Consider the following 27,422-nt stretch of genomic DNA (forward strand, 5'->3'; position numbering starts at 1 on the left):
TCTTTTATGCCATTAAAGCTCTTAGGGGGCTGGCTTCAGGCTTAGATAAGTGTAGGGGCACTCTTTCTTCAAGCCCAAGGGGATGTGACCCCATTTGAAGAAATTACCACTGTGAAAAGCATTGGTTTCAGTCTTTCCATGCTTTAAGAGGATGGAGCAAGGAAGAGATTGAGACTGAGATTTGCTTTGGTAGGTGAAAAACGCTCTCTCCCTCCCCCCGACCCCAAGCAAGGCTAATACCTCAGTCCCACCTCTGATGATCTGTGCCAAGGCATGAATCTGGCCAGGTGGTTACTGGAGGGTCTTCAGAGCATCACACACCACTTAGGTCTAAGGTTTGAAAATATGATTGCAGCCCCTTTATTTGCTTGGGGTCCATTCTGAGGAGAACAAACCTGTTTAAGTCATTCTGTGGATTTAGCAGGTTATCAGAGGCTTAGAGTCTGGAAGGTGTGGTGTTGGCAAAACCAGTAATGTACTTTTCATAGTCGCCTTCATGAGCTATTATACTAGCCTTCTCACTGTTCTCCCCTGCTCTGCTCTCTGCTCCGTCTGCTCTGTCCTCTACTGTGCTGCCAGAGATACCTTTCTCAAATACACATCTGACCCGTCACTGCTGCTGGCAGTCAAGGCCCCTCCAGTCTCAGTTCCACCTCACTTGCCAGTCTTGTTTTTGGCCTCTTCTCTCTGCCTGGCTCCAGTCCCATAACTCCTGAAACGACTTGTCAGGCAGGAACACACTGTTCTGTCTGAGAAGCTTCCCTCACTCCCCAGGCAAAGCTGGTGTCCCCTCCTGTACATTCACATAGCACTTTGTTAATACATTACTCAGGTGCATCACAAGCTGCATTCAAGGTTTGTTCACTTGTCTGTCTCACCCACCAGCTGTAGGAGCCTCTAGGCTGAAGAGCTGTCCTCTCACCTCCCTGTCTGAGCCGGCAGCCTCCTCCCAGCCATTACTGCACTTGCAGTGTCTCACGGGATCAATAGTTATTTGTTGGCTGAAGGAGTCTAACCTCGAGGTTTGTTCAGGGCTTTCCAATTCATGCCACATCCAGTGTCCCATGGGATCCTGGCACCCTGGCAGGGGTGGTTGTGTCATCCTCATTTATCTTAGAGACAGCAAGATTGGGGTCTGAGCAGTCAGATAACTTTGCTTCAGGTTGTAGGCTAATAAGGACCAAGGCTTATGTCTTCTGTAATGCTGAACTTTATAATTAAAGGGGATCCAAGAGATTATTTGGAGCAAACACCTCATTAGCAGATAGGGAAATTGAGACCTGACCTGAAGCTACTTTCTCAAGGTTACATAACTCACTGGTGTTAAACAGAATTAGAATGCAGGTCCTTGATGCTAGTCTAACATTGTTTCTGCCCCTCCTCCCTCCTTTCTTGCCTCCCTCCTGTATACAGCAGTCAGAGAACAATTTGTGATGATAAATTTGCATTTGCAGGAGGGTGAAGAATTTACAGAATGCCCTGAGCTGGAGGGAACACGGATATCAATGCAACTCTAAATTCAGGAACTTCCCAGGGTGTGTGATACCCACCCAGGGTGGCGCCTTGAGGAAGGACAGTGGGTAAGGGGAAGAGCATCAGGGCCTGATATAAGATGCAGGCACGTGAGTGGAGGGGCAGCAGAAGAGGGGCAGCAGACAGGTGTGTCTGGGCACTTTGAGCTTGGCCTGGTGGGCACTGAGGACCCATGTAGAGCTGAGGAGCTGAACTTCGGAGGAGTCCATGTTGAGAGTCCCGAGCAGCAGAAGAGCAGGGGGTTGAATGGACTGAGAGATAAGCTGCTCCAGTAGTAATGAGCCTTCGTGTCTGGTGAGAGACCCAGGCAAGAAGGTCTTGATTAGCCAGCCAGTCTGCTGTGGCCTGAGAATTCCTCCCCTTTCCTGGAGAAACACAGAATGCAGAGAACGTCACAGAACTGGGCCAAGCAATCAACAGTGAATTCCATCATTGTCTGAAATGTGTGTGGGGAGGGAAGTTTGTGCATTTCTGGCTGGCACATTCCTGTTGTGCGCAAATGAATTTTTTGTTTTGTTTTGTTTCTGATTGGCCTCACATCTAGTTGGTCTCTTTCCCCATTGGGTCCCTCATGGGTTATTCATTCAATCCAGGCTCTACACAGGGCCAGGTATGTAGAGTCCGGCCCTGTATAGAGCCTCAGCTACTCTTTTGATTTTCACTCCACCCCCTCCTCCAGTTTCTTGGGCACACAGTCTGGAAGATGGGACTGACTGCAGGCTCTGTCTCCACTGACAGGTTGAAACATACAATTTGCCTAAATTACAGAGAATGTGTTGTTTGCCAGATAGGTACCTTGGAATATTTTCCAAAACATTACCAGAGTATAAACTTTACTAGGGTAGGGCAAGTATATCATGTTATACCATTATTGTTTATACCTTACATTTACATCTTACTTTACATTTTACAAACAGTATTTAATCTTCAAAATAAGGCAGGTGTTTTTACCCCCATTTGATAGATGAGAAATTTGACCTGACAAGCTTTACCCATCCAAGGTAACTTAGCTGTTGGAGGGGTGAGATGGGACACAGCTCAGGCCTCCTGTTTATAAATTCTGTGATCTGTAAGCTCCAACCACATTTAAATTCCCTGCAGTGCCTAGCACATACGAGGAGTTCAATAAATATTTGTTGAAGGACTGAACTTTGGCTTTTATTTTTTTTTGCTACTCTGAACCATAAATGGATCTTCTTTAGCAGTGAAGGGAACAATACCTTGTGAAGTATTTTAATTTCTTGCCATGATAAGAAACTGGTGAGTTCTCTTCTCACCCAGCCTCACCTCCAGGAACTGGGTCATGCACACTGAATAATTAATTTCTTGAATCTTTTAGTCAGAGTTTCTTCACCTTGATACTGAGGTGATGCATCAAACATTGATCTTTAAAAGGTCCCCGGCAGAGACAGATCCTATTGTTTACTGTCATAAGCTTTCAAATTACCCTTTAATTGCTAATGTGCATAATACCCTTGACCCAAGCAGATCAGACTTCCCATGGATTAATTCGATCTCCTTCTATCCCTCTTTACCCATCAACCCACCCAGGAAGGAGGGATAGTTATGGGTTATCTTAGACATTTAGGGTTTTGTAAGGGGGGAGCCCTTCTTTTCTTGTCACTGACCTCAGTACTCCATACGATTTTGTGGCCAAAGGCTGAACAGAAATCAAGGAAACAATGTCAGGTTGGGAAGGAACATACCAGGTAGAAGAGGCAGTTATCAAAATATCTGCTGAGGCCCACTTTTTCCCTAAGTGACACTGGGGTCATGTTTCTTAGAGTCTTCAGGGAACCTAGCTGGCTTTGTTAGAGTAACCTAATTAGAATCTTAAAGTCAACAGATTCGGGGGTGGGGAGATGGTGGAAAAGTGGGTTGAAACCAAAAGACCCAGGTTCTATTCTTGGCCATTTCACAGATTAGCTGTATGATCTTGGGCAAGTCAAAACTTCACTTGATTTTGGATTTCTTATCAAGGAGGTAAATTGGGTGTGGAGGGTTAGGCATTAAGGAAGCCTCATAGACATCCGTGGTTCTCAGTGCTTATTCCATCCAGGAGATTAGCAACATCTTCCCTTCCAGGCTGTTTCCCCCTTCCCTGGCCCAACCTTAGCTCTGTAAGCAGTTTTCTCTTGGCCTTTGTACCTTTGGTGCCACTCCTAGCTCCACCCTGAGATTGTCGATACAGATAAGAACTGCTTGTGCTACCTCGTTCTCCTGCCAGTCAGCATGGGAAAAAACACCTAACTAATTTAATAGCTTTATGAAATTAAGTTGGTCTAGATAGGATGCAGAATACTATTGGAGGGGAGTGAGAAAAATCCTAGAGTAGAAAAAAAATCAACCCGGGTGATTGAGAATTGTTGGGATAGCCAAACTTCTGATGCCCCAGGGTACCTGGACTCTGTTTAGTTGTTTGACCAGTGGGTAGTAAATATATTCTTGAGAATATGGCCCCAAGTTTATCCTCTTCTTTCCTGGCCTGGCTTTGTGGTTAGGAGTGACTGGGCACTTTAGGGCTCTGGAGTATTAAAGATTGTGATATTGGTTGAAATCTTTTCAGTGCTAAGAGATGTCTTAGACAGACAACTTATGAAAAAATAGTAAAGTGTTTGGAAAGGTGAATTTGCCTTTAGGATTTACAGTCTTAGAGTGCATTTAATTCAATGCTTCCAACTTTGGGGTGAATAAACTGAGGCCCTGGAAAATGGCTTAACCAAATTCATAAAGCAAGCTAGTGGTAGAATTGAGATAGATGAAAAGCCTCCAGATAGCCAATCAATTGGTTCTTTCCCCAGTGCCACATTGCCTCCTTAAGTGGGTCCAGCCACCATGCCTTCCACTTCTCTTTTTGACCCTGAGCTTGAATGTCTGAGGAGTTCTGGCAGGACCCCACTGCTTCTACCTTGTTGTTATCAAGGCCTAATAAACCATCACAGTACTGTTGAGGCTTCTTGTGTGCAGGCTGTTTGACTTGAATATAGTGACAACATTGTTGAGTAAGCATTATTCTGGTTTATGGTGTGTCTTAGGGTGAAAGATTAATTTCAGATAGGAAATAAAGAGCATGATGGCCTAACCTCTGTAGTAGTGGCCTCTCGTGGTTTATCATTAAGATAAAATTGACATGGGCTTGTTGCTAAGCAGAACTTAATTCTGAGTTCCCCCAGCTAGGGACATGGATTGAGTGTAGCCTGTGCCACCCCTTGGTCTGAGGGAGGAGGGCTCTTTGGGTTAGAGGCTAGCCACCCTGCCACTATGTTGGCATATAAACCAGAGCTGAAGCCATTGGCTTTTTCCTATAGGACTCCTTTGGACTCAACGTTTCCTACTAAGGAAAGGGAAGGAAATGTATCTTGAGCTTGTTCCCTTGGGTAGGCACTGGGTTTACGTACATCACCTTGTTTATTCCTTACAGCTGCCGTGTGAGATGGGGTCATGGCTGTTTGTTGTCTTGAAGAGAAAATTGTGGCAGAGATAGGTTGAATAACTTGCCTGCATCCCACAGTGTTCAGGGCTCAAGTCAAAGCAAGCTGCCTGACTCCAAGGCCCGTTTTGTACTGCATCTCCCATGGCCTCTGGAAAGGAGGGCTGAGTCTAAATGGGCCAGAGCTATTAAGCATTTATTAGGGAACTTCCAACTGGCAGACCCTTGGCTTGGTCCTGGGGATGCAAAGGTGAATAAGATTAGTCCCTTCACTCCCAGGAACTTGTGGCCTGGCGGCATGACAGACAGGTACACAGCCACTGCTCTAAGTGCTACCTAGAGGGACACACCAAGCGCTCTAGGAGAACCAAGAAGGGAGCAGCGCTCAGGTACGACTGCACAAAGGAAGTGCTGTTGGACTTGGGTATTGAAGGGTGAATAGGAGATTGCCATGCAGAGAAGGAGGTGGAGGGTTTTCCAGGTAAAAGGTGTGATAGTATAATGAGCTTCAGGATTTGGAAGTAAGAAGGGGTTATGTGCATGCTTTCTTTTAAAGTGCCAGGTAGAGGGAGTGGAGATATCTCAGCCCAGAGATAAGCTGGAGGGGTGATTTGGAATCAGACTGTGAAAGCTTTGTAAAACTCTTGTTACTTATGCAGTTAGTTGAAAGAAACATTAGTGGAGACCAGCAAATATTCTCCAGATATGAATACTCCAAGAATCTGAAGTGTCCTTCTCCATAGAAATGTGTGTGGGGCTCATTTTTAGGTTATTTGTGTTCATTTTTCTGTTTTCTGTCTCATGCACCAGTGGAGGTGATTATTGATGGGGCCAAGGAAATGGATGGGATGGGCCATGGTTACAGTTCGTCGTTAAGATGTCTCAAATTCCTCTTGCCAAATAAACTGATAGCAAACACCCTTAAGAGTTTGTGTGCAGACTCTCTCTCCAGGGGCTGTTTTGCATTCCAGACAGGGCCACATAATTCTGCAAGAGCTGGGGGTGTGGGATGAGAAGGCTACTTAAAAACAATGACCAACAAAAATATTCAGCTGTTTTTTAGGATGATCATTTTTACAAGGCAAAATTTATTAAGAAAAGTAGACTATTTGCCAGGAGAGTGAATTCCTTGGGGCTTTGTAGTAAAAACATTTTAAAGTATCAGTTCTTTAGGGTAGAAAGAAGAAGGTGAAGAGAGAGTGCCCTGCAGGAGCTGTTATCCCCTTTAATGAACACCTTGCTGAGTTTTGCCCCAGGAAATCAGTTTTGGAAGCTGAGCCTTAAGCCTGAACTGTCCCAAGTGGAGAAGAGTGGAGGAGGAATATAAACCAGAGGTGATTTTGGAGTCAAGGGCTCATTGATCTTGCATCACAGCCCATCTTCCGTAGCCCTGGGTTTAACAACATCCATTTTGGGACTTTTATTTTAGTGAGCATGTTTTGCAGAGCATAAGCTCAAGTATCAAGAGATGAGTCCATTCAGCTGATGTAAATTTATTGCATTGAGATTGTGGGAGACTGTCTCCCTAATCAGCAGGGAAGATTCACCAGCTTGGTCAGACCTTGTGAGGTCCTTTCACAAGTTGCTGTATGTTGGGGATGGAGGCCAGTGAGGGGTGTTTTGACCCACTCAATAGTAAAGGCACTCACTGGGTCCTGAAGCGCTGGGCACAGCATTTCTGAGCTCATATGAGCATGGCCTTTAATGTTGCCTAGAGAGTCATGCATCCTTCCCCTCAGGCCACTGCTGCCCTCTTACTCCACGTGCATCTGCATTACTCTCAGGTGCACCCTCATTACTATGGGCTGCTCAAATGCCCAGTCCTTAAAGGTGAATACAACTTGTCAAGCCAATAATCTCCTCAAAATTCAGCTCATCAGCTGAGTGCATTTTAGTGACCAGTTCTACTCTATTTTATCAGAGAGGCTTTCTGTATTTACTATCTGGAACTTTAATTGGTTTTGGAGATCTTTTGGGAAATAGTTTCCAGGAGACTTGAGTTCCTTTTTACAGTAAGGGAATGGGATCAAAAGGTCCTTTATCGCTCACTTCTGCTCAGACATCTATAATACCTCCCAATAGCATATTTTACATGGGCAGGAAGACCATTTCAGGCTGCGTCCTGTTGAAGTGAAGAAATGCTTTCTCAGAGCTCTTTGACCCCATCAGTTCATAGTCTGATTACTCTGTCTGAGGATTGTTAAGCTGTGTTCATTTAACACATTGCCTGGCACATAGTCATCAATATCTCCTGAATGAATGTATGAATGAATGAATAACCCAACAAATAAATGCTTCTATTTTCCATCAGCAGCATAAAGGAGGTGACCAAGTCACAGACTGAGTTGCCTGTATGCTCTCCTGGATTCAGTATGCAGGTCAGAAAAGACCCCTTAAATTCTTGTCACAAAGCAGTTACCAGATGACAATATCTCCCATGCTGCAGCCTGGGGTAAGGGGCCAGATAATCTTTGACATACATTCAGAATTTCCCCACTTTAAGATTATGAGGCCTATTTTCAGAGCTTAAAACAAAACAAACAATGGTGACAACAACTACAAATCACTGGAAAGGCAGGCTCTGGAGAAAGTTGGGATACAGTCCATTCTGCTGGCTACCTCTGCTTGCCCAGCTCACCCCTAAGTGGCTGAGTGTCCCAGGCTTGGATGTGTCTCCCAAGAACCTCTAATAGGAGTCCTTGCTTTGGTTAGGCTATTTCTCTGAAGTGTAGGGGATTTTACATTTCAATCACAGATCCTGGCTGCCTATGTATGTGGACATGTTGGTAGGCTTTGAACAACCCACTAGTCTTTTCTGACTCAGGCAGGGCTCACCTGTCCGTGCAGGTGCACACACCTGCTCATAAAGGCCAAATGCAATTTACAAGCCCTTATTCATAAATGGGGTGAAGGGTGTGGACAGCTGGACACCTGGTTGGGTGGACAACTTAATGGAAGTAATGGGCAGACATTACTCCCTCCCCCACCGTGGGCACAGCATATCCACACAAAGGCCAACTATCTGCCAGATCCGGGGAGGTATTATTATATTGTTAATAATATTAATAACAACATAAACAACAAAGCCTGTGTAGTTGTATACAAGGACATTAATCTTGAAATTAAAGACCTGTAATGCAAATAAAAATTTTATGAGTCTTTAACATGAACTCTGAAGTGGTACAATGTAAGTAGTTCCATTCCTCCTGAAATAGATTTTTACTGCTAAATGTTTATTCATTCAGCAAGCATGTACTGACTGCTGTCTGGAGCAGGCACCACACTGGCACTGAAATTACAAAAGTAAAAATGGGTAGACAACTCATTAATGGATGAATTAGTTGTAAAGGGACATGGTACAAAGAGTTGAATGTAAATATTGAGTGTCAACTGTATTCTGAACTAAGGAGGACACTCTGGGAAATAGAAAAGAAACAAAAGGTAGTAGCCTTTTCCTTAAGAAGTTTATAAATTAGTTGTCCAGACAAAATTAAGGCACAAAAGATATGGATGGGCTCAAGGCTCAAAGTGCAAGATGTCATGGATGCCTGCAGTATTCCCTGAATTAAGCTGTTTATCTCGCCTACCAATTTCTCAGGAGATGGGGAGGCAGTATGTTGTTCACCTATAGCAAGGCCCTGAGCAGAAAGTAAGTTCTCAGTAAATGGAATGAATGGAATTGTAATGGTATAAATGAGTGGTTCCCAAACCTGGCTGGTCAACACAAAATCCTGGGGAGTTAAAAGTATTTTCCCCCTTGGGCCACAGGCTGCAGAGATTGTATTTGGAAATGGACCCAGGAGTGTTTTTAGGCATGTACTCAGGCATCTGCTGTAGAACCAGGTTTGGTGACTTCTGGCACAGACTGTAGGTGTAAGAAGAATGCACAGGAAAGAAAGGTTGGTAAGGGATGGGGAAGTTTTTGTGCCGGAAAACTCCAGCTCATTCCTTAAGATCCAACTCTGGTAACACCCCTTCTGCGAAGCTTCCCTTAGTTCTGTCAGTCATTCTCTTTTTCCATCTCTGCTTCCATAGATCTTGGTATCCACCTCCACTGCAGCTCTTACCAATAATCATTAGTATGAGTTGATTCCTTGACTAGCCTGTGACGCTCCTATAGGGGAAGCACATAATAGGTCTTCAATCAGTACTGTGGGTCCTGATTTTGCTTTAGAGAATGAGGAAGGTCTGAACAGGGGTAGAGAAGTAAGGCAGAGACTGAATATGGAGCACTAAAAAGGACAGCCCAACTGAGGCAACCACAAGCCCAGCACTAATAACTTTGAATTGAGTCTAGTAAGGAGGAGGCCATCTGTGGAGGGGAGAGGAAGCTCAAGGAGTCTGGCAGGTGTGTTTGGACATGTACAATGGTGTGCAGAGAGCCCTAAGAGCTTTGTGAACAGGGGAAGGTGGTGACCCATGTCTGGTCAAAGCTGATGAGCCCTGAAGAGTTAGAGACAAAGGGCAATCACAATTCAAGCTCCCACATGTCCTAAACTTTGTGTGATGGTCTTGATTTTATTTTTTCTGCAGGCAGTGGTTACTGAGCATCTCCAAAGTGCCAGCGGCCGAGTTGCCCCACCCTGGGACTTGTCACCTGTGGTATCAGTGAGCTCACAGTTTGGTGAGACAGGTGGACCCACAAACAAATCAATCAATAGTACACAACTGAAATACAAACCTCTGTAGAGTACAGTGTGGGAAAATGTGGGCAAGGGAAGGTTTCAAAGAAGCCCATGCAGCTAAAAATATTGGCTGGCCAGGCATCATTGCATTGAATCTTCAAATAATCTGGTGAGGTCAGAACTATTATTATCCCTATTTTATGGATGAGGAAACTGAGGTTCAAAGAGGTTAGTAACTCTTCTAAACTCACACATCTGGTAAGTGGTGGGTCAGGGTTTGCCTCCAGTCTGTCTGACTCCAGAGTCGAAGCTCATACCCACTGCATTTTGCTGCCTCTGATGTTTCAGTCCAGCTCTAAAAATGATTGGGTATTTACCAAGAGAACAGTCTGGAAGAGCATTCCAGACGGAGGAACCACCTAACCCAAGGCATAGAAATGGGGGCAAGAAAGAGTTTTGTTTATCAAGGAACACAGGTGGCTCAGTGAGTTCAGAGCACAACGTGTCAGGAGACATGATGATGGGCGAAGCTGGGGAGGTCAGCAAGAGACTAGATGGTGAAGATCTTTTTGTTTTGCTCAACTGAGGTTTTTCGACTTCACCTGAAGATTATGATAGAGCTGCTAATGGATTTTAAACAGGAAGGGAAACTGACGAAGTGTGCATTGTTGATAGAAAGTTGCTCTGGCAGCAACTTGAGGAACATGTTGATGGATTGGAGGGAGGTGAATCTGGAGGTAGGAAAGGTGGTTGTGAGGGGGTTCTGAGGATCCAGGTGAAGGTGGGTGGAGATCTGCATGGAGGCGGCCACAGTGAGGAAGGTCAGCAGACAATGGGCAGGGCTGCTGAGAGGGAGGGCCTGCTCTGAAGGGTGAGGGAATTGGGCAGAGAAGGTCAACTGCAGGGTTTTGGTTGGAGGGTCTGGGTGCTGATGGTGATGTTTGCTGAAGCTTGGACTGAGGAAGTAGAACCAGTGGAGTGAGAGAGAAATAGATTGCATTTGAGAGTCAGGAGGAAATTTCTAACAGGCAGTTGATACATAGGCTTGGGATGCTGATCTGTGTTGGAGACATGGTTCGGTGAGTCATCAGGATGCAGCTGTATGTTGAGCTGTGGGAGTGTTGAGGTTCTTTAGAGTGAGAGAAGAGTGATGATCAGAGCCTTTAAACACAGCAAAGTTTCAGGGGTAGGTAAAGAGAGAGGAATCTACAAAAGACTGAAAATGGGGAGAAGTCAAGAGCAAGAGAAAGCCTAATCAGTGGTGACTGAATTTAGCCATAGAGGTTGTTGTTGAACTTGGTGAGAAGGTGTTTTCAGGGCCATAATGCATATGGGCTAGGGTGTATGTGTGGGGTGGGGGGTTGGTACAGATAGAAACCAGACTGTGGTGGACTAAAGGCTGAGTGGGCAGTGAGAAAGTAAACATTATGTGTAAGGCTATATTGTTCTTTTAAGAACCTAGATTGTGAAGGGCAGCAGGATTGAATTTGTATACATTTTTTTGGGAATTACTTCATGCTGATAAATTCACAAATAAAAAAACCCAAGAAACATTAGTCAGGCAATGACTATGTTTTTTGTTTGTTTGTTTGAAAACTGTGTTCACTTGATATAATTCTTCAGAATGTGGGTCCTTTGAAAGACAGATTCCATCCAGCACAGTTGGGCTGGGAACCCCTCGGGGCAGGGTTGGCTCTGGGCCCCGAGATATGATGCCACCCACATAGAGGACTGTGAACAGATAACAGCAAGAAATCCTTTTCTGAGATCCCTTTGCCATGACTTCTATGCCTTACCCCCACATCTCTTTCTATCCTTCAGGCTCATTGCTAGGATTTAAGTCCCCAAAACCTGATTTCAGAAAGTCAGGCAATGTGGTACCATTCAGATGCAAAAGTTCATGTGGGAAGAGCCTTTAAGGGTGTGCTGGGCAGAGAGACTCAGTGGAAAATATGCTTTTAGCTGAACCACCCAGGAAAAAAGGCAGGTTAAGGTGAGAATGAGCTGCCATTTTCTTCCATGTGAAGGATTTATTCCTTGGATTGGCTTGGGATACCTTGAACTCAAAGTAGTGGTATTTATCCCCAGGGCAATGTGGCCAGGAACTAACACTTAATGAGCCCTGTGAGAGGCGCTGTGAGAGGCACGGCATTTCATTTTCTCAGAAACTCTATGATGTTTATGACTTGCTTAAGGGAGTGCCTGATGACTCAGAAGTCCATGCTCTTTCTACCGCATCACATCAGCTCTTAGGGACAAAGAGACCAAGAGCTCAGAATGTTACTGAAACCAAGGGAATGGACTAGCTTCTCAGTCTTATTCTCCTGACTTATACCATTTGGAAATAGGGCAGGGATGTATTTTTTTCAACATTGAGGATGTGTGTGTGTGTGTGCTGGGGGAGGAGGGCTCTGTAGAGAGGTTGATAGGTGTATTTCTGGGAAACAGGCTTTTCCAGGATATTGAGGTCCTAATGGATGGTAAGATATAAGACAATAGAATTGATTGTTTTGGGATGGACATTGGTTTACAACTGTGGTGGTGAAAGGGATGTTAATTCCCTTGTGATCCATCTTACTGGGAGAGAATGTATTCTGACTTGGGCTATATTCGGCATATCTGCTGTGCTCTAATTAACCTATTGTATTAGCTAAGGCGATATTTCCTAGCTAACAGAAAAATCCTGAATGTCAGTGACTTCACATACTAAAAGTTTATTTCTCAGTTATGTAAAATTCCAAACGTGCTCCTCGTCAGTAGAGGACTCTCTTCTGAGATGGCTTCCAGGGGATCTGAGTTCTTCCTTCTCGGGGCTCTGCCATCTTAAGCCTGTGGTTTCCAGAGCTGCTGTCCTCTGGAAGAAGTAGAACGATCATGGAGGTTCACATTTGGGAGGTTTTCATGGGTCAGTCCTAGAAGTGGCATACATCACTCTCTCTCATAGTCCACTGCCTAGTAAGCTCAAGAAAGATTGGGAAGAAGCTGGCCTGAGGGCCCAGAAAGAAGGAACTATGAGTCTGGTGGTCAGCCAGCCTATTTCTGCCATACCCACCCAGGCTCAAAAGTCACTTCTCAAGGGATACAGACTGTGCAACAGGACTAGATACAAAAACTCAAAAATGGACAGCACAATAATACCTAATTGTAAAGTAATCATGTTAAAACACTGAATGAAGCTGCATCTGAGCTATAGGTTTTTGTTTTGTTTTGTGTTGTTTTGTTTTGATTTTACTATTATTACTTTTATTTTTTTCTCTATATTAACATTCTATATCTTTTTCGGTTATGTTGCTAGTTCTTCTAAACCAATGCAAATGTACTAAGAAATGATGATCATGCATCTATGTGATGATGTTAAGAATTAATGATTGCATGTGTAGAATGGTATGATCTCTAAATGTTGGGTTAATTTCTTTTTTTCCGTTAATTAAAAAAACCAAAAAAAAAGAGAAGGGATAATTGGAGATGAAGGGATACAGACTGTACAACGGGACTGGATATAAAAACTCAGAAATGGACAGCACAATACTACCCAATTGTAATGCAATTATGTTAAAACACTGAATGAAGCTGCATGTGAGGTATAGGTTTTTTGTTTTTGTTTTGTTTTTGTTTTTTTTCTTTCTATTATTGTTTTAATTCTTATTCTGTTGTCTTTTTGTTTCTTTTTCTGAATCGATGCAAATGTACTAAGAAATGATGAATATGCAACTATGTGATGTTATTGAGAATTGCTGATTGTACATGTAGATTGGAATGATTTCTAATTGTTTTGTTAATTCTTTTTTTAATTAATAAAAAAAAAAGTCTAAAAAAAAAAAAAAAAAAAAAAAGAATAACCTCCAAAAAAAAAAAAAAAAAAAAAAAAAAAAAAAAGTCACTTCTCAGCTGAGATTTTATTGGCATATTACTATTATCCTTCTTTCCTTTTGCACTGAGATTTTATTACTACAGATCCCAGCATTCTTTAGTTTGATGAAGGAAGGGTAAGGCAGTATCATGAGTTAAAGGATCTAGAACCAGGAACCATGTTTCTGACTTGCTGTTCAAGGCCACACTTGCATACCCTGGGCTCCATCCATTTTGTGGGGGGCAATATGGGTATGGTGATTAATCATGTGGGCTTCAAATCACTGATTCACCACTTCTGGCCATGTGACCTTGGGCTTGTTGCTAATTTCTCTAATTCTTTGAAAAATGAGATGTTACAACCCAGCCCAGTTCTAAGACCAAAGAATTCACCTGGCATGGAGTTAGGCATGCCTTTCTTAGGATTTACGGACAGGAAATCTTCCACGGTGTTGGCTGGCTGTGGAAAAATGGAAGTCAGTGCTCTACAAAGGGCAGGGAGTGTCAGAGGGTGGCCTACAGGGTTCAGGACAAATAAACTTCACAAGATGTGACAGTGGAGTTTCAGCAGGGTCTCATGACACAGGGTTTTGAAGGTTTGTTATCAGCAGTGATCAGGGAGGAGAGTTTCAATGCTTTGTTTACAAAGCCATTTGTATACTCTTTCTCCCCTGAGGAGGTCTGATGACCTTTAATGTCTCTCCGGGTCATGGAAGTGGCTGGATGCAATGACCTGCTCTCAATATGGAGGGGAATCCTGGATTCAGGATCCCCACATGGGGATAATAATAGTATTTAATATTCCTTGTGATTGGTTATGATGGTTAATGATTTTAATACATATAAAATTTTTATCACATTGCTTGAGATTTCATAGATGCTCTAAATGTCAATTATTATTAAGTTCCCAAGGATTGACCAGTCATTCACTCATTTGGCATATGAAGTCTTGTGCTATGAACTGGGAGTAGGGAAGTAAAAAAATTTCACACCAGAATCATTCTTATTGCAATTGGGTTAAGTACAGGATACTATAGGAACATGGTGGGAGGGATCCAATCCATTTGGGGAAGGAATCAGGAATGGAGTGGTGGGGAGTGTCTTGAAAGAGGACAAAGCAAAGATTTTGTTTGCACTCATGTGCCTTGCTTAAGAAAAATAAATATGGTGTATGATATACCAGACTCACTGTTTTTTTAAAATAGAGAAGCTTCTTTATATTACAGTGGGATTCTCCTAATATTAAAAGTATTCATATTCAGTGTCTCGTAAATTGATTTCAGTACATGAAAAATGTGCCAAGCCCCGACTTAGAGGGATGGAAGTCTCATTCACTTACACAGCCATTGTTTCTGCTCATTTGAGTCTGATGACATGTCCAGCATTGCTGTTCTGATGTATACTGGCCTCAGGAAGCTTTGGGAGAGACTCACACTGCAGGGAAGAATGCTTCCAGCTTTTAAGGACTAGTGGTCTGGTGGTAGCAGCATATAGAAGCCATCAGAAGACAGAGTAAGAGCATTCTCATGGGGTGATGAGTTGTAGCCCTGGCAGCTGAAATCAGGGAGTCAATAATATAGTTTCCCTGGGTATTGAAGGGGATTTCACAGTTGGCAAGTGGCTGGGGTGGGGGATATCAGCAATGGTGGGGGTCTGGTGAAGGCAGAACAGAGACGAAAATTTGGAACTTGGACTTCCATAGGCTTCTTCAGGTCAAATGAAATTTGGGAGGAAGAATGAGAGAAACATTTTTTAAAAAATGGTTAAAATTGTTTCATTGAGCCAAATTAAAAACAGCAAGATGCTTTCAGTAATCTAATGATTTATTTTGCTCATTGCATCTTAACTCAATATTTTAGACAATTAACTGCAGTGTTATTTAGGCCACAAAACAAGCTGTCCTCTGGCCTTTGGTAGCTCCCACTTATGTTTAAGACAGGCTGGCCTCCTGGAAAATGGGCTTTGGTGTTCATAGTTTTCTGGGCATCCAGTGTGTAATCTAGATGATTTGGGGGCATGTACAGAGTAGTCTGCCATGGTTTTGTTGGTAAGACGGGCTCTGTGTTTGTGTGTCAAGATGTATATTGTTTTGTTGACTCCTTACTTAAAGCCAGGTATGCTGGTGTTCTTCTTGGAGGGCTCAGGTCCCAAAGGCCCATCTGAGATTTGGGTCAAAGGTATCTTTTGAAAGGGGGCCTGCTGGACTGGACTTGAGGATCCTGTGGTTCAGAAAGTCGATCTGCCAGGAGGAATATAGCTTTAGGATACTCATCCCTGACCTGTTAGAATTGAAGGCTTTTCAGTGAGTTAGCACAGATTTCAGGACTTCATGTGGGAGAAAAACAGCACTGATAGCGTTATGGAGCCATCCAGGGCCCTGCTGAGTCCCACCAAGTGCTGAATACTTTTAGGCCAGTGGAAAATAAGAGACATGAACCCCACCCCCTATTGCAGAGACCGAAAGTCTAGTCAGGGAGAGAAGATTCCTGAACCTGAAATATATATGTATATAGAAGGGGCTTATGAATGTAACATATGATTCTGATTGAAAATTTAGGAAATACAGAAAAATATGAAACCAAAAATAAAAATCATCTGAAATGCCATCATGCACATGTAGCCACTGTTAATTTACATCTTATTTCCTTTCTCCTGTACATCTCATTTTATGTAGTTGAAGTCGTCATGAATTCCCAAATATATATCCTACTCTTTCCACTCTGTATTATGTCGTAAGTATTTTCCCATAGAGTAAATGTTTTTATAAATATTATTTTAAAATAACCACCTGATACTTTGGTTGCACCATAACATATGAAAACATTTCCTATTGTTGACATTCAGAGATTCTTTGAGCCTGAAAAGATTTCAGAATACAGAATTCACCACATTTTATTTACACAGCAGCTTCAGAAAAGGAAGTCCATGTTATTTACAATACATGGCTTATGTTGATTAGTACCTGAGAGTATGGATTTTTAAGTGAGATAGACCTGGACTCATTTCACAGCATCTCCCTTCACCAGCTGGGTGGTACCAAGGCAGTTTCTTAGCTTTGTAAATGTCTGTCTTCAATTCTGTCAAGAAACGACTATTAAATGAGGTACTATATGTAAAGGGTGTGGGACTGTTTTGGACACACAGTGAGCAGCTGAGCAGTGCTGGCTATCCATGTCCTGATGAGGGCGGTGGGACTGGCAGGCCACAGCTTGAGCCTAGGTCTCCTTGTGCCCAGGCCAGAGTTCTTTCCACCACAAAAGCCTTCCTTTGGGAGACTTGCTAATACAGGCGAAGATACAGAACGCTGGCTAGAAATCCTTATGGAAAAAAAAAAAGTAATATATTTATGTCTGTATAAATAAAATAAGCGACCACATGTGGCAAACTTATACTTGCATTACAGGAAAGGGGAATGAACAAATTATGAAATTGCTTTTTTTCTTTCTTCTTTTTTTTTGTTAAGGTCCTTGTATTTTAGAGAGCAAATACAAAAAGAGAAAAAGAAAATCACACCCACCTCCCAGGCTTATGAGAAGATTTAGGATAGTGCAAATGAAAGAGCCTGGCCCATAGTGGCACTTGGTGACGTGGGCTTCCTTCTCTCTTTCCTGTGCTGTGATTGGACAGTCTACAGCTCTCTCCTGATACCAGGCAGAAAACCTGGCAGGCTGAGATGAATTTACCTCACTCTCTTTTGGTCCTAGGGTCTGGCACTGTGAAGGTTCCTAGAGGGAATGGTTGAAGATGAAGTGGGAATGTGTGAAGTCACTTCAAAGCCAGACCAATAGAATCAACTCACCATTGAAAAAGAGTCAGGGGAGGGCTGTGTCAGGAAAGGCCAGTGTCAAATTAACTTGGACTCTGAGTGGTAGGGTAGGCATAGAAAGCCAAGGCTTGCAGTCCACCTGGGGGCCTTCTAGAGCTCTCCACCCAGGGGCAGCAGTAGCCAGAGGGGATTGTTCAGGCCCCTACTGTAGGCCTGTAACTGGTTTGGACTTTCACAATAAGTTCCTTGGATACTTTTTCATTAGCCTTTCCTAGTAGGGCTTCCAGATGGCACATGTAAAAGGACTCTGCATGTGTGGATCCAGCCCTGTATGGAAAAGGGCTTTAACTTCCTGTAGGTTATCTCTAGGGGTAGAATTAGAGCAGTGGAGGAATCTTTGGAGAGGCAGCATTTATCTCTCAGGGGAATGACTAAATTTATCTCAGTGAGACTCTCTTACATTTGGAAGAGGCAGGGATGAAACAGGTTGCCCCAGGAGGCAGGAAGGTCTCTGTTCGCCAGGAGGTGATCAAGAGCAGGTTTGAGAAACCTGGCTGGAAGGGGATTACAAGAAGGATTAAGATGGGCCTTTCAGTCCCTTCTCAACCCAACCAATCCTCCTTTTGGTTCAAATTGGTAGCCAAATGCCCTGGAAGATGAAAATCCAAGTCTGCCTGGACCAGGTGAGAAGATGGGGTATGCAGGTTCTGCCTGTGACCCAGGTTTTCTTCTCCACAGTAGGATTAACATAAATAACAGCATGTGGGAGAGTCATTTCCCACTGCAAGTTCTTGGCAGACTCCTGCCTCATCTCACAGGTAGCCATGATTGAGGATCTTTTGTAATGCAAAGCTGGGATTTTTAACTCTTCCTTGGTGAGATAGACTTGGGAGATTCAGTGTAAATGGTAGGAGAATTTTGTTTTTAGATTGCATTTACCTTGAAACATATCTTATCTGTGAACCTTGAGGGTGGGTTTGAGAGTTAAGCTTTTCTTCAGGGCCAAAGTGCCGCCTTTATGGACGGTGCTACCCAGTATCCCTCCCCAGCCCTCAAGTTTTTTATAGAACTGTCATTTATCAAAAAGGCCTGGTAACATTGTTTGATCTCATTTAGCAGGTGATGATATAGGAGTCCTAAATGTGAGCACATGGGGAACTCTCGAATCCATTCACTACCAGTGCTGTTGCCTACAATCCAAGGCCCTAAATTTTAATTTGTTGGAACCAGAGCGGGAAAGAGAACTGCTTTGTGACTCATGACGTTATATAGGCAGGAGAGCAGAAGAACCACAAATAAGGGACTCTAGTTGGCAAAAACCAAATAGCTTCAAGGCTATTCTTGGAAACTGAAGCATCCTGTCTTGTTTCTTCCCAGAAAATGCAGAAACCTTTCATATTTCTGGGCAGTTAGTTTTATTTATATTTCATATCGAACTCCAAAAGGCAACAGCTGGGTGGTGGTTGACAAGGAAGACTTTAACAAAAGTTAGTCATCCGAGATCATCTGATTTAAAAAATACTTGACTGTATTCTTTAAGGAAAGAATCCACCAAAATATTTAACCTCATTTCTCTGGAAGAAAAAGCTTGAATTCAGACTCACTGAGTCCTTCTAAGCTCCAGGTTGGTACTCTACATATAAGTTTTCAGTTCATTAGCAAAACCACCCTATACAATATAGTATTTCATTTTCCCACTTTACAGAAAGAGAAATTGGAACTCAGAAGTTAGGTGACTTGTTCAAGTCTATACAGCTAAGAAATGAGTTTGAAACCTATATCTCCCGAATTGAAAGCCCTTGCCCTCCAGTTTTGTTTTTTGTTTTTTTCTCTTTGACTTTTTAAAATTGTGGTAACATATATACAACATAAAATTTCCCATTTTAACCACTTTCAAGTATATAATTTAGTGGTATTAGTTATAATCACATTTTGTACTACCATCACCATCAGCCATTACCAAAACTTTTCCATCACTACAGAAACTCTGTACCCATTAAGCATTAACTCCCTATTCCCCCTCCCTTCTCTAGTTTTAAAGTATATATAATTCCTTGACCTGGAATTTTTGTCTAGGCATTTTATTTCTTTCTTTTTTGGGGGGTGCATAGTCCAGAAATCAAAGCCGGGTTTCCCGCATGAAAGGCAAGCATTCTATCACTGAACCACCCATGCACTGGAATTGTATTTCTTTTCTCCTTCCTTTTGATTTGATGGCACTTGAGCCATTTGAATCATAATAATAATGCTGGATGTTATGTTGCTACCGGGTGCTAAATGTATCATATACACTATCTCATTTATTCCTTCAACTCTGTGAAATATAATTATCCCCATTTTACAGATGAGAAAACTGAGGCTGAGATAGATTAGGTAAATTGCCTAGTGTCACATAGCTAGCAAGTGCTTTAAACCAGATTCACACCCAGGTTGTCCTGACTCTAAATATTCTGATGTTCTCTGCAGAGAAACCTACCCTCTATGGATGTTGGAGTAATTTTTAAGGTCTTCAACTTGAATTAGAAAGCTGATTTTAAAGGTTGAAACTGGAAAGTTTAGATCCAAGGAGGCAGGTCTGAGCCTGGTACAGGTTATTGGGGTACATGTCCAAGGCTGTGTTTATCTTTTCTTTTCAAACCATCTCCCCCCACCTCCTCTTATCTCACTCTGGATTAGAGCTAGTTCCCGGAGCTCCCACACCCATCTACCCCCTCAGCACCACCTTTGGGGCCCTAAGATTAAGTTGTTCATTTTTCTTTTGGAGGAGGAGGGAAGACAACCTGGGTTGGGAGGAGACAGGTTCTTCCAGTTTGTAAATCATTCCCTGGGAGTCAAGTTTGGCTTGATACTTCCAAGTAGTTCACCATTTTAGACAAGGAGGGGTTGGCAACTCAGAGAATTGATTTATAAAAGTATTTTTCAAACTGGTGCTTTCTCCAGACACAAATCCACCCATGTGGTGGAGGCAGTCTGCCAGGCTCGGCCCCGTACATGCATTTCACCTGTCACAACAACCCGGCAAGTGCAGATTACCGTCAATTTTTTATATAAAAGAAGAATTTGAGGCTCAGAGCTTAAGTGGCTTGTGTAAGGCCATATGGGTAGTGAGAGGCCACACTGAGCCTTAGACTTAGTTTTGGATAACTGCAAAAGCCTTGTGGTTTTCTTTGCACCACTTGCCCATCCTCAGAAAAGACTGCAGAATACCACTTGAATTCAATCTGACTTGTATTTGTTCAGCAGCTACTGCATGCTTATTTCAATGCTGGGCCAGAAGTGGCTTCAGTGGTAGAGAAGGCAAAGAATATTAATATGCTCTGCAAAGTAAATGAACCTTGCTCTCTGTTTGTGCTCTAGTCATAGAAACAGTGTTTATGTGACTGCTGTCAAAGTGACCACTGTGAACATTAAAGTAGCTGAGAGAGCATCTCAGAGCATGAGTCCAAGTGTTATCCAAGCTAGGAAAAACACAGAGCCAGTTTTCCAAGCCTGTTGAAGTCATTGAATTGTGTGGACTAGAGTAGTCTAGTCCTTAAAGTGTACACTTCCTTTAAGTGTAGCCTCATGGGGGACTGAGGCCTGGCTGAAGTTGAAGTATGGCTAGGTCAGGAGCCAGGAATGTGTGCTATTCTTCCTTTAGCTGAGCATAGTGTCTGTCACGTTGGAAGCTGTCAGGGAAGGAGAGGAGGAAGGGAAGGCCCGTACATGTGTTCGTATCTCCTCATCCTTCATTGTCTGGGTGTCTGGTGTCTGGAGAGCTTGTCTGCCCCCAACAGGTTGCTCTTTGGGGTGGTCCTCAGCCAGGCATCCATACTCCTTTGAGTGTGCTTTTTTTTTCCAAAATAGAAACATACATTCTCCCTTTGCTCCCTTCATTTCTTTCTTCATTTTTCTCCAGTGCTGCTGGGCTGCCTCTTAGCTGTCTCTTTGCCTCTGATCTCACTGTCTCCAGTCCACCCTTGCCATCTCATCTTCCTGAAGCCCAAGACTCACCCTGCCACTTATCTCCTGTTTTCAAGGCCATTGGAGGAGACAGGCTCCTCTCCTTGGAGTGGCATGGGCAGACTGTAAGATTGGCATTGGACATCCCATCACACCTTGTCATGAATCCTGAACACCTGGCACATTGAATGTGCTCTCATTTCTCAGATGTGCTGACATTTTCTGGACTGTTACCTTTGTATGGTATTTTCTGGAATGTCTGTCCTCCATTTTTCTAGTGAAATCTACTTTGTTCCTTAAAGTGTAGCATTTTTTTGTATTTCCCTGTTGCAGCCTGTCTGGAAAACTCTAGAATCTGTTGGATCCTTCTACTGTAGGCTCCAGTGCATTTTGTACGTATTCTACAAGTATTTGCCTGTAGTCTTATAACCATCTCTTTATCTGCCTGTCTTCCTCGCTAGCCAGGGCCTGGTGCTATATCGGTCATCTCTGCATCCCAGCACCTACCATGGTGCCTGGTTCTTGATAGGGCACCAGTAATTGTTGCTGAATTCATAAGGCATTAAGGAAGAAGATAAACACCCTTCTGTGTTTTTCATTATTATAAAGTCAATCCACAAGTCAAAAGTATCCACTGCCTAGCCTGAGGGGCTTATGCTTGTACATTTATGGACCTCTTCCTGTCAGGCCTCTGTCTGGAGAAGTTCAGTTTGCTGTGCCCTCTTGTTTACAGATTCCCTCAAATCCTCCTGAGAGCTGGGTCAGTTCTGGCTCCTCCCCATTTGTCTTGTTGTACTAGCTTTGGATTCAGGAAAAATAGCTCTTGGTTTGGAAAATCAGTTCTAATTTATTTTTGTTCCTTTGAAACTTAAATGACTTTCTTAAGAAATGTCTGAGGTTAGAGTGGTGCAGAAAGAAAGGACCATGGCCAAAACCCAGGCAAGCTATTTTTGTGATGTGAATGAACACCCTTCATATTTTTCCCTCCCATCACTCTGAGCACTTGTTCCAAATAGCTCACAGTTTGGTCTTACAAGCCCAGACTCCTTTTTTTAATTTTTTACATGGGCAGGCACCGGGAATCGAACCCGGGTCCTCGGGCATGGCAGGCAAGCATTCTTACCTGCTGAACCACCGTGGCCCACCCCCCAGACTCCTTTTGCACATTGAAAGGAGGAGGCCCCAAGTCTCTCTGTTTTTCTGTAGGTCTGACTGAGGTAGATGGTGCACTTCTAGCAGAACCTGGAACTGTGAAAAGTTTTGAGAAGGTGCTGTTTGCCATCTGTATGGGGAAAGACTTGCCCTCTGGTAACTAAGGAAGAAAGATTCTAAACTCAAGATAGGTGGGCAGTCAGTCAGCGTAGAGAAGAGTATGCTCTGGATATTTTTGTCTGTGTACTAATTAATATTATTCAACCAGTTTGCAACACCAAGAATGGTAGGTTTTCAGGGTGCTAAATATAGTGCATTTTTCTGTTTTTCCTTTTGTTAGTTACTATTTCCAGAAACATCTGGCTCATACTGAGATCAGCCAGGTAATGTTGGCATTAGCCAGAGTACAGCCTTAAGCCATCTGTAATACTCTTCACCTGGTGAGAAGAGTGAGGTTTTGGGGAGAAAGGGATTGCCAGGTTAAAAGCATTGCCAGGTTAGAAGGTATGATTATACATTTTCTATTGATGGTTTATGTTGTTAGTATCTAGGAATAATTATTTTTACTTCTGAGTAACCGTTTCTCCATCCTCTCTCAATGCCTGTGAAGCTCACCTTTGCCTCTACCTACGTTTCTAGGTGTGACATTTCTCCTCGTACTTCATGGTATTCTCCTCAGTCCTCTCCACACCACTGCTCCACACAATTCCTGAAACATGGGGGAGAACGAGGAAGAGAAGCAGACCCAGGCTGGGCAAATCTTTGAGAACTTTGTCCAGGCTCCCACGTGCAAAGGTACCCTCCATGCCTTCAACATCCTCACACGACACTTGGACCTAGATCCTTTGGACCACAGAAACTTCTATTCCAATCTCAAATCCAAAGTGACTACCTGGAAGGCCAAAGCCCTGTGGTACAAGTTGGACAAGCATGGATCCCATAAAGAGTACAAGCGAGGGAAGTCATGTGTGAACACTAAGGTAAGGGGAATCCCCCATCTGGACATTTCTTACTTGTGGGGCAGTAAGTTGACTTGTTGGAAGGTTTGAAAGCTCCTGCTATTTTGCCATTCTATGGTTCTTAGTAGATATGGATGTGAGTGTTGTATTGTTTTGTTCTTTTGAAGGTTTCCTTTGCCTTATACAATGACAGCTTCTCCTGGCTGGAAGTTTCCATCTTGTCATGATGGCTTCAGCAACTGTTCTTGTTCCTTCTCCAAGATATTGAAACCAAAGGCAAGGTTGAGGAAGTGAAGGCAGTGCTTGACGTTACCCTACTTATATTCTGTTACCACTCCCACTACTACATCTGGCGGCCATTATTTATTTAGCAACTTGTATGAGCTAGACGCTTAATGTACGTGATCTCATAGAATACCTGCAGTAGTTCTATGGGCCATTTTAGAGATGTGGAAACTGAGAGGTTCATCTCCTTGCTCAGGGCCATACAACTAGAAGGCGACCTTGATTTATGCTAGAGCTTATGCCTTAAGTTCCATGGTGTTTTAGTTTGCTAAAATGCCGAATGCAATTTATCAGAAATGGGTTGGCTTTTTCAGTGGGGTTTTATTAGGTTACAAATTGAGAGTTCTAAGGCCGTGAAAATCTCTGAATTTAAGGCATCAAGAGGAAGATACCTTCTCCAAGGAAGCTGCTGGCATCCAGGGTTCCTCTGTCACATGGGAAAGGCACATGGCGACATCTGCTAGTCCTTCTTTCCTGGCTCTGGTTTCAGTGGCTGTCTCTGAATGTCTCTAGGTATTTCTCTCTAAGCATCTGTGGGTCCTCTTTTAGCTTCTCTGGCAAACTCTGGATTTCATGTCTTAGCTTCTCTGAGGTCTCTGGGCTTTTATGCTCTTTTATGCTCTTCACAAAGGACTCCAGTAAAGTATTAAGACCCACCTTGAATGGGCTGGCACATCTCAACTGAAATAGCCTAACCCAAAGGCCCCACCCACAATAGGTCTTCCCCCACAGAATGGACTAAAATAAAATGCTCTTTCCTGGGGTTCATAACAAATTCAAACCAGCACACATGACAAGGCATAATTAGAGAGTTGTGTTCCTCTAGGAGCAAATATGTTAGAAAGATCCCCTGACTTTTAATTAACTAATAAATCTTTAGTCCTTACCACCTTTGCCTCCCTCTCTCTTTCTCCTTCTCAGACCCAAGTTGCATTTCTCTGCTCAAGATCACAATTGTAGTTAACCTTCTACAAGCTAATTACTTCCCCAGGTTATTTGACCATAGGTACATCAGTCAACACCGGGCTGACCAGTACATCCCATCTCTGATATCCCTGAAATGCCCACCACCAAATGGGCAGCTAGAAGTCAAGACTTCCTGACCATTCCTTGGGGGCTGTCAGCCCTGGGCTCTTACTCAGGCTGTTTAGATTAAAAGCGAGTGTGCTGTATTTAGACCTCACAGGAGGTAGCTCAGTGGAGCTTTTGGAATTCCAGTTGATGCCAATCCCAGGACAAGAGGATTGAATTCTCCATGGCAATAGGATATGTTGTGTTTTTGTTTTGGTAGTGAGGAACTGTTGAGTCCGCTGTGGGATACGGCTGCTTTCCATTGCCCTGGGGAGACAGCTGCCATGGTCCTGTAAGCCTGCGTGCACTGACTGTATGGGGCATAGGAGGAGCATTTCATTAGGCTGAAACAGACCCACCACTTGAGACAGAGCTTACCAGTCATCTGGGCAATGCCTGCATTTCACCTGCCAAGCTTCAGCCTTAGACAGAGGAGGTGGAAGTGTTAGAGAAAAAGAAGAGCGAAGGGTGGGACCGTGTCCTGAAAGTCACCCTACCCATGACCACCCTTCCTAACTTGTAGCTTTATGGTTTGTAGTTTACTAGCCAACTCTTCAGAGTTAGAAGAGGGGAAAGTTTTTAGCTTTCAAAGGGTATTCCCCTTTTCAGCAATTGTATAGGGTGGTTTTCTTCTAAAAACTTGATTTTAGGGTCCCATAGAAGTCAGGTGGCTGGGCTCCTTTATGTTCTCTCACAGAGGGCTTATGGACTTCCTGTTCTATTATGAAATGCCATTGCATATTCTTAATACTGTCTGGATGTTGAGGGACTATCTTGCTGATACGAAGTTGGACTTTCAGTGGTTGTTCAGCAGAGAGGATTGGAATGAAGGGTTGACCTCCAGGAAGATGTCTTTCAAAAATCACCAGCTGGTTGCCTAGCCTTTCTGGTCAGCCCCCATTTTATAAGCTTTGACTGATCACAGTAGAAGATTTCCTACATCCTGTGGTTGGCAGTTCACCATTGTCCCTGAAATACAAAGAGAAAGAAAATGTCTTTAGTTAGTGATACTGAGTAAAAGTGGATCTTGCCCAGGAATTTTTATGCCTTTCCTAAGAGGAGGCACAAATACATTTCAAATGTGTACAGGTCCATCTCATAAAAAGTGCTAGATTCCAAGGAGTGGAAGATGCACTTAAAAATGCATTGTAGGTATGGATTGTGACTGATTTAGGTTGCTGTAACTGCACATTTCAGAAACCTAATTCAAAGTAGCTTAAACAAAACAGGAAAATCATTAACTCTTATAAACAGGAAGGTCCAGACAAGACACTCAGTCTTTCCCATTCTACCTCCTTCCGGCCAGCTCTTGAATGTTTTGCTCTGAGTTGGATCCATTCTTTCCTGTTGCAAACAGAGTTTCTCCATGTTAGTCCTTTCTAGTTCATATCTTTATAGCACCATGACCCAAAAGGCTAGAATCGTTCTCTTTCAGCTCAATATGGAAAAAAAATTTCAAGGAGGATTCTGACTGAATCACTTCTGGACCAATTATTGTGCCCTGGGCCAAGGGGATGGCTACTGTGACTGGCAGCCTTTTCAAACATGATGTGATTGATATGAGGGAGGCCAGGTCCTTGGGAACATGGAGTATGGAGCAGATAAAGAATAACTATCTTCTACAGTGACCATTCTTTTGTATTCCTGTTATGGTATAGGTCATCTCCATATTGGATTCATGTATGAGTCCTCTAAGAGGCTAGTGCTAGTCTAGAGGTTTTGCTAGCAAGCAGAACCCAGAACACAGGCCCTCCCTCTCTTCAGAAGGATACAGACTCTGTTTTGTTCACACACCTTGTTTAGATATGCTTTGGTGTAGTTGTTAACCTGGAGCATTAGCCAAACAAGAAATTCTGGGCATTAGGGTGCATGGGGCTGATTGTTAATGCTAAGTCATATACATACAGGTTGTCAAGATACAAGGCAAACAGCCAAGCTCCAGATTAGCCACAGATAAAGTGTGAATAAATGAAATTTAGTCAGAACCCCAACCTCTGCACTAATGTACACACATTTCAGCACCGCTTAGAGAAGATCTGGGTTTCAGCATTTTAACAAACATTTATCAACCTTCTGCCTTGTGCTACGCGCTGTGTGACTTCCTTCAAGTCCAGTGGAAGACATGGAGGACTATTAATAATGAGTCCTCTGTTTCCCAATCCAGGGTCTCTCTACTACCCTGCATAGTTACTCCACCATGGCTAACCATTACAGACCAGAAGGCATTTGTACATCATTGCCATAAAAACACATTTGTAGGAAATGACTCATGGACTTTTGTCATCAGTAGAAATGAGGCCAACCCACATAATGAAAATTGATGTGTTATCTTATTAGAGAGAAATGTCTGTATTTTGTGAGTGTCCAGCAGGGTCACCCTGCTGAATGTGACCCTTGCTCGTCTTTGTCCTGGCACAGCTCCCCAGAGGTGGGTAGTACAGCTCTGGGCTACTCAATAATGTGGTTTCTGAACTTCATAAGCAAAGTACAGGGGACATGGGGGAAGCAGAGAGGTAGGTTACTGGGGTGGTAAGGGGTGGAAGGGGTGAAGCAGGGAGCGGAAGGCTGCTATCTCCTGGCCTGGATAAGCCTATCTTACATTCCGGACCTCTGAAATCATCCGTCGCCGACCCTCAAAGCCAGCTCTGCCGTGCTGAGGCATGTCAAGTACCACTTTGGCTAATACAGACAGTTGCAGCAAGAACTGATAAAGCAGAGGCTGGTTTCTGGGGTGTGAAATTCTGTACAAACTAAACAAAAAGCTTAAATGAATTCTGAATTTGTCTACTTCCCTGACAATGGATTGCTGG

At 43.3% G+C, this 27,422-nt stretch overlaps 1 protein-coding gene across 6 annotated transcripts in view; it reads left to right on the top strand.

Annotated features, from left to right (window-relative positions):
* Nucleotides 1–27,422, top strand: part of MICAL2 (microtubule associated monooxygenase, calponin and LIM domain containing 2) — a 275,324-nt gene that overhangs the window by 28,005 nt on the left and 219,897 nt on the right. For all 6 annotated transcript variants that reach the window (XM_077114007.1, XM_077114008.1, XM_077114009.1 and 3 more), the window contains exon 3: nt 22,937–23,277. In XM_077114007.1, the coding sequence (XP_076970122.1) occupies nt 23,014–23,277 (264 nt within the window). In that variant the 5' untranslated portion in view covers nt 22,937–23,013. The remainder of the gene's footprint in view (nt 1–22,936; nt 23,278–27,422) is intronic.

The sequence above is a fragment of the Tamandua tetradactyla genome, chromosome 8 (genome assembly GCF_023851605.1).
Source record: "Tamandua tetradactyla isolate mTamTet1 chromosome 8, mTamTet1.pri, whole genome shotgun sequence".
In the NCBI taxonomy this organism is placed as follows: domain Eukaryota; kingdom Metazoa; phylum Chordata; class Mammalia; order Pilosa; family Myrmecophagidae; genus Tamandua; species Tamandua tetradactyla.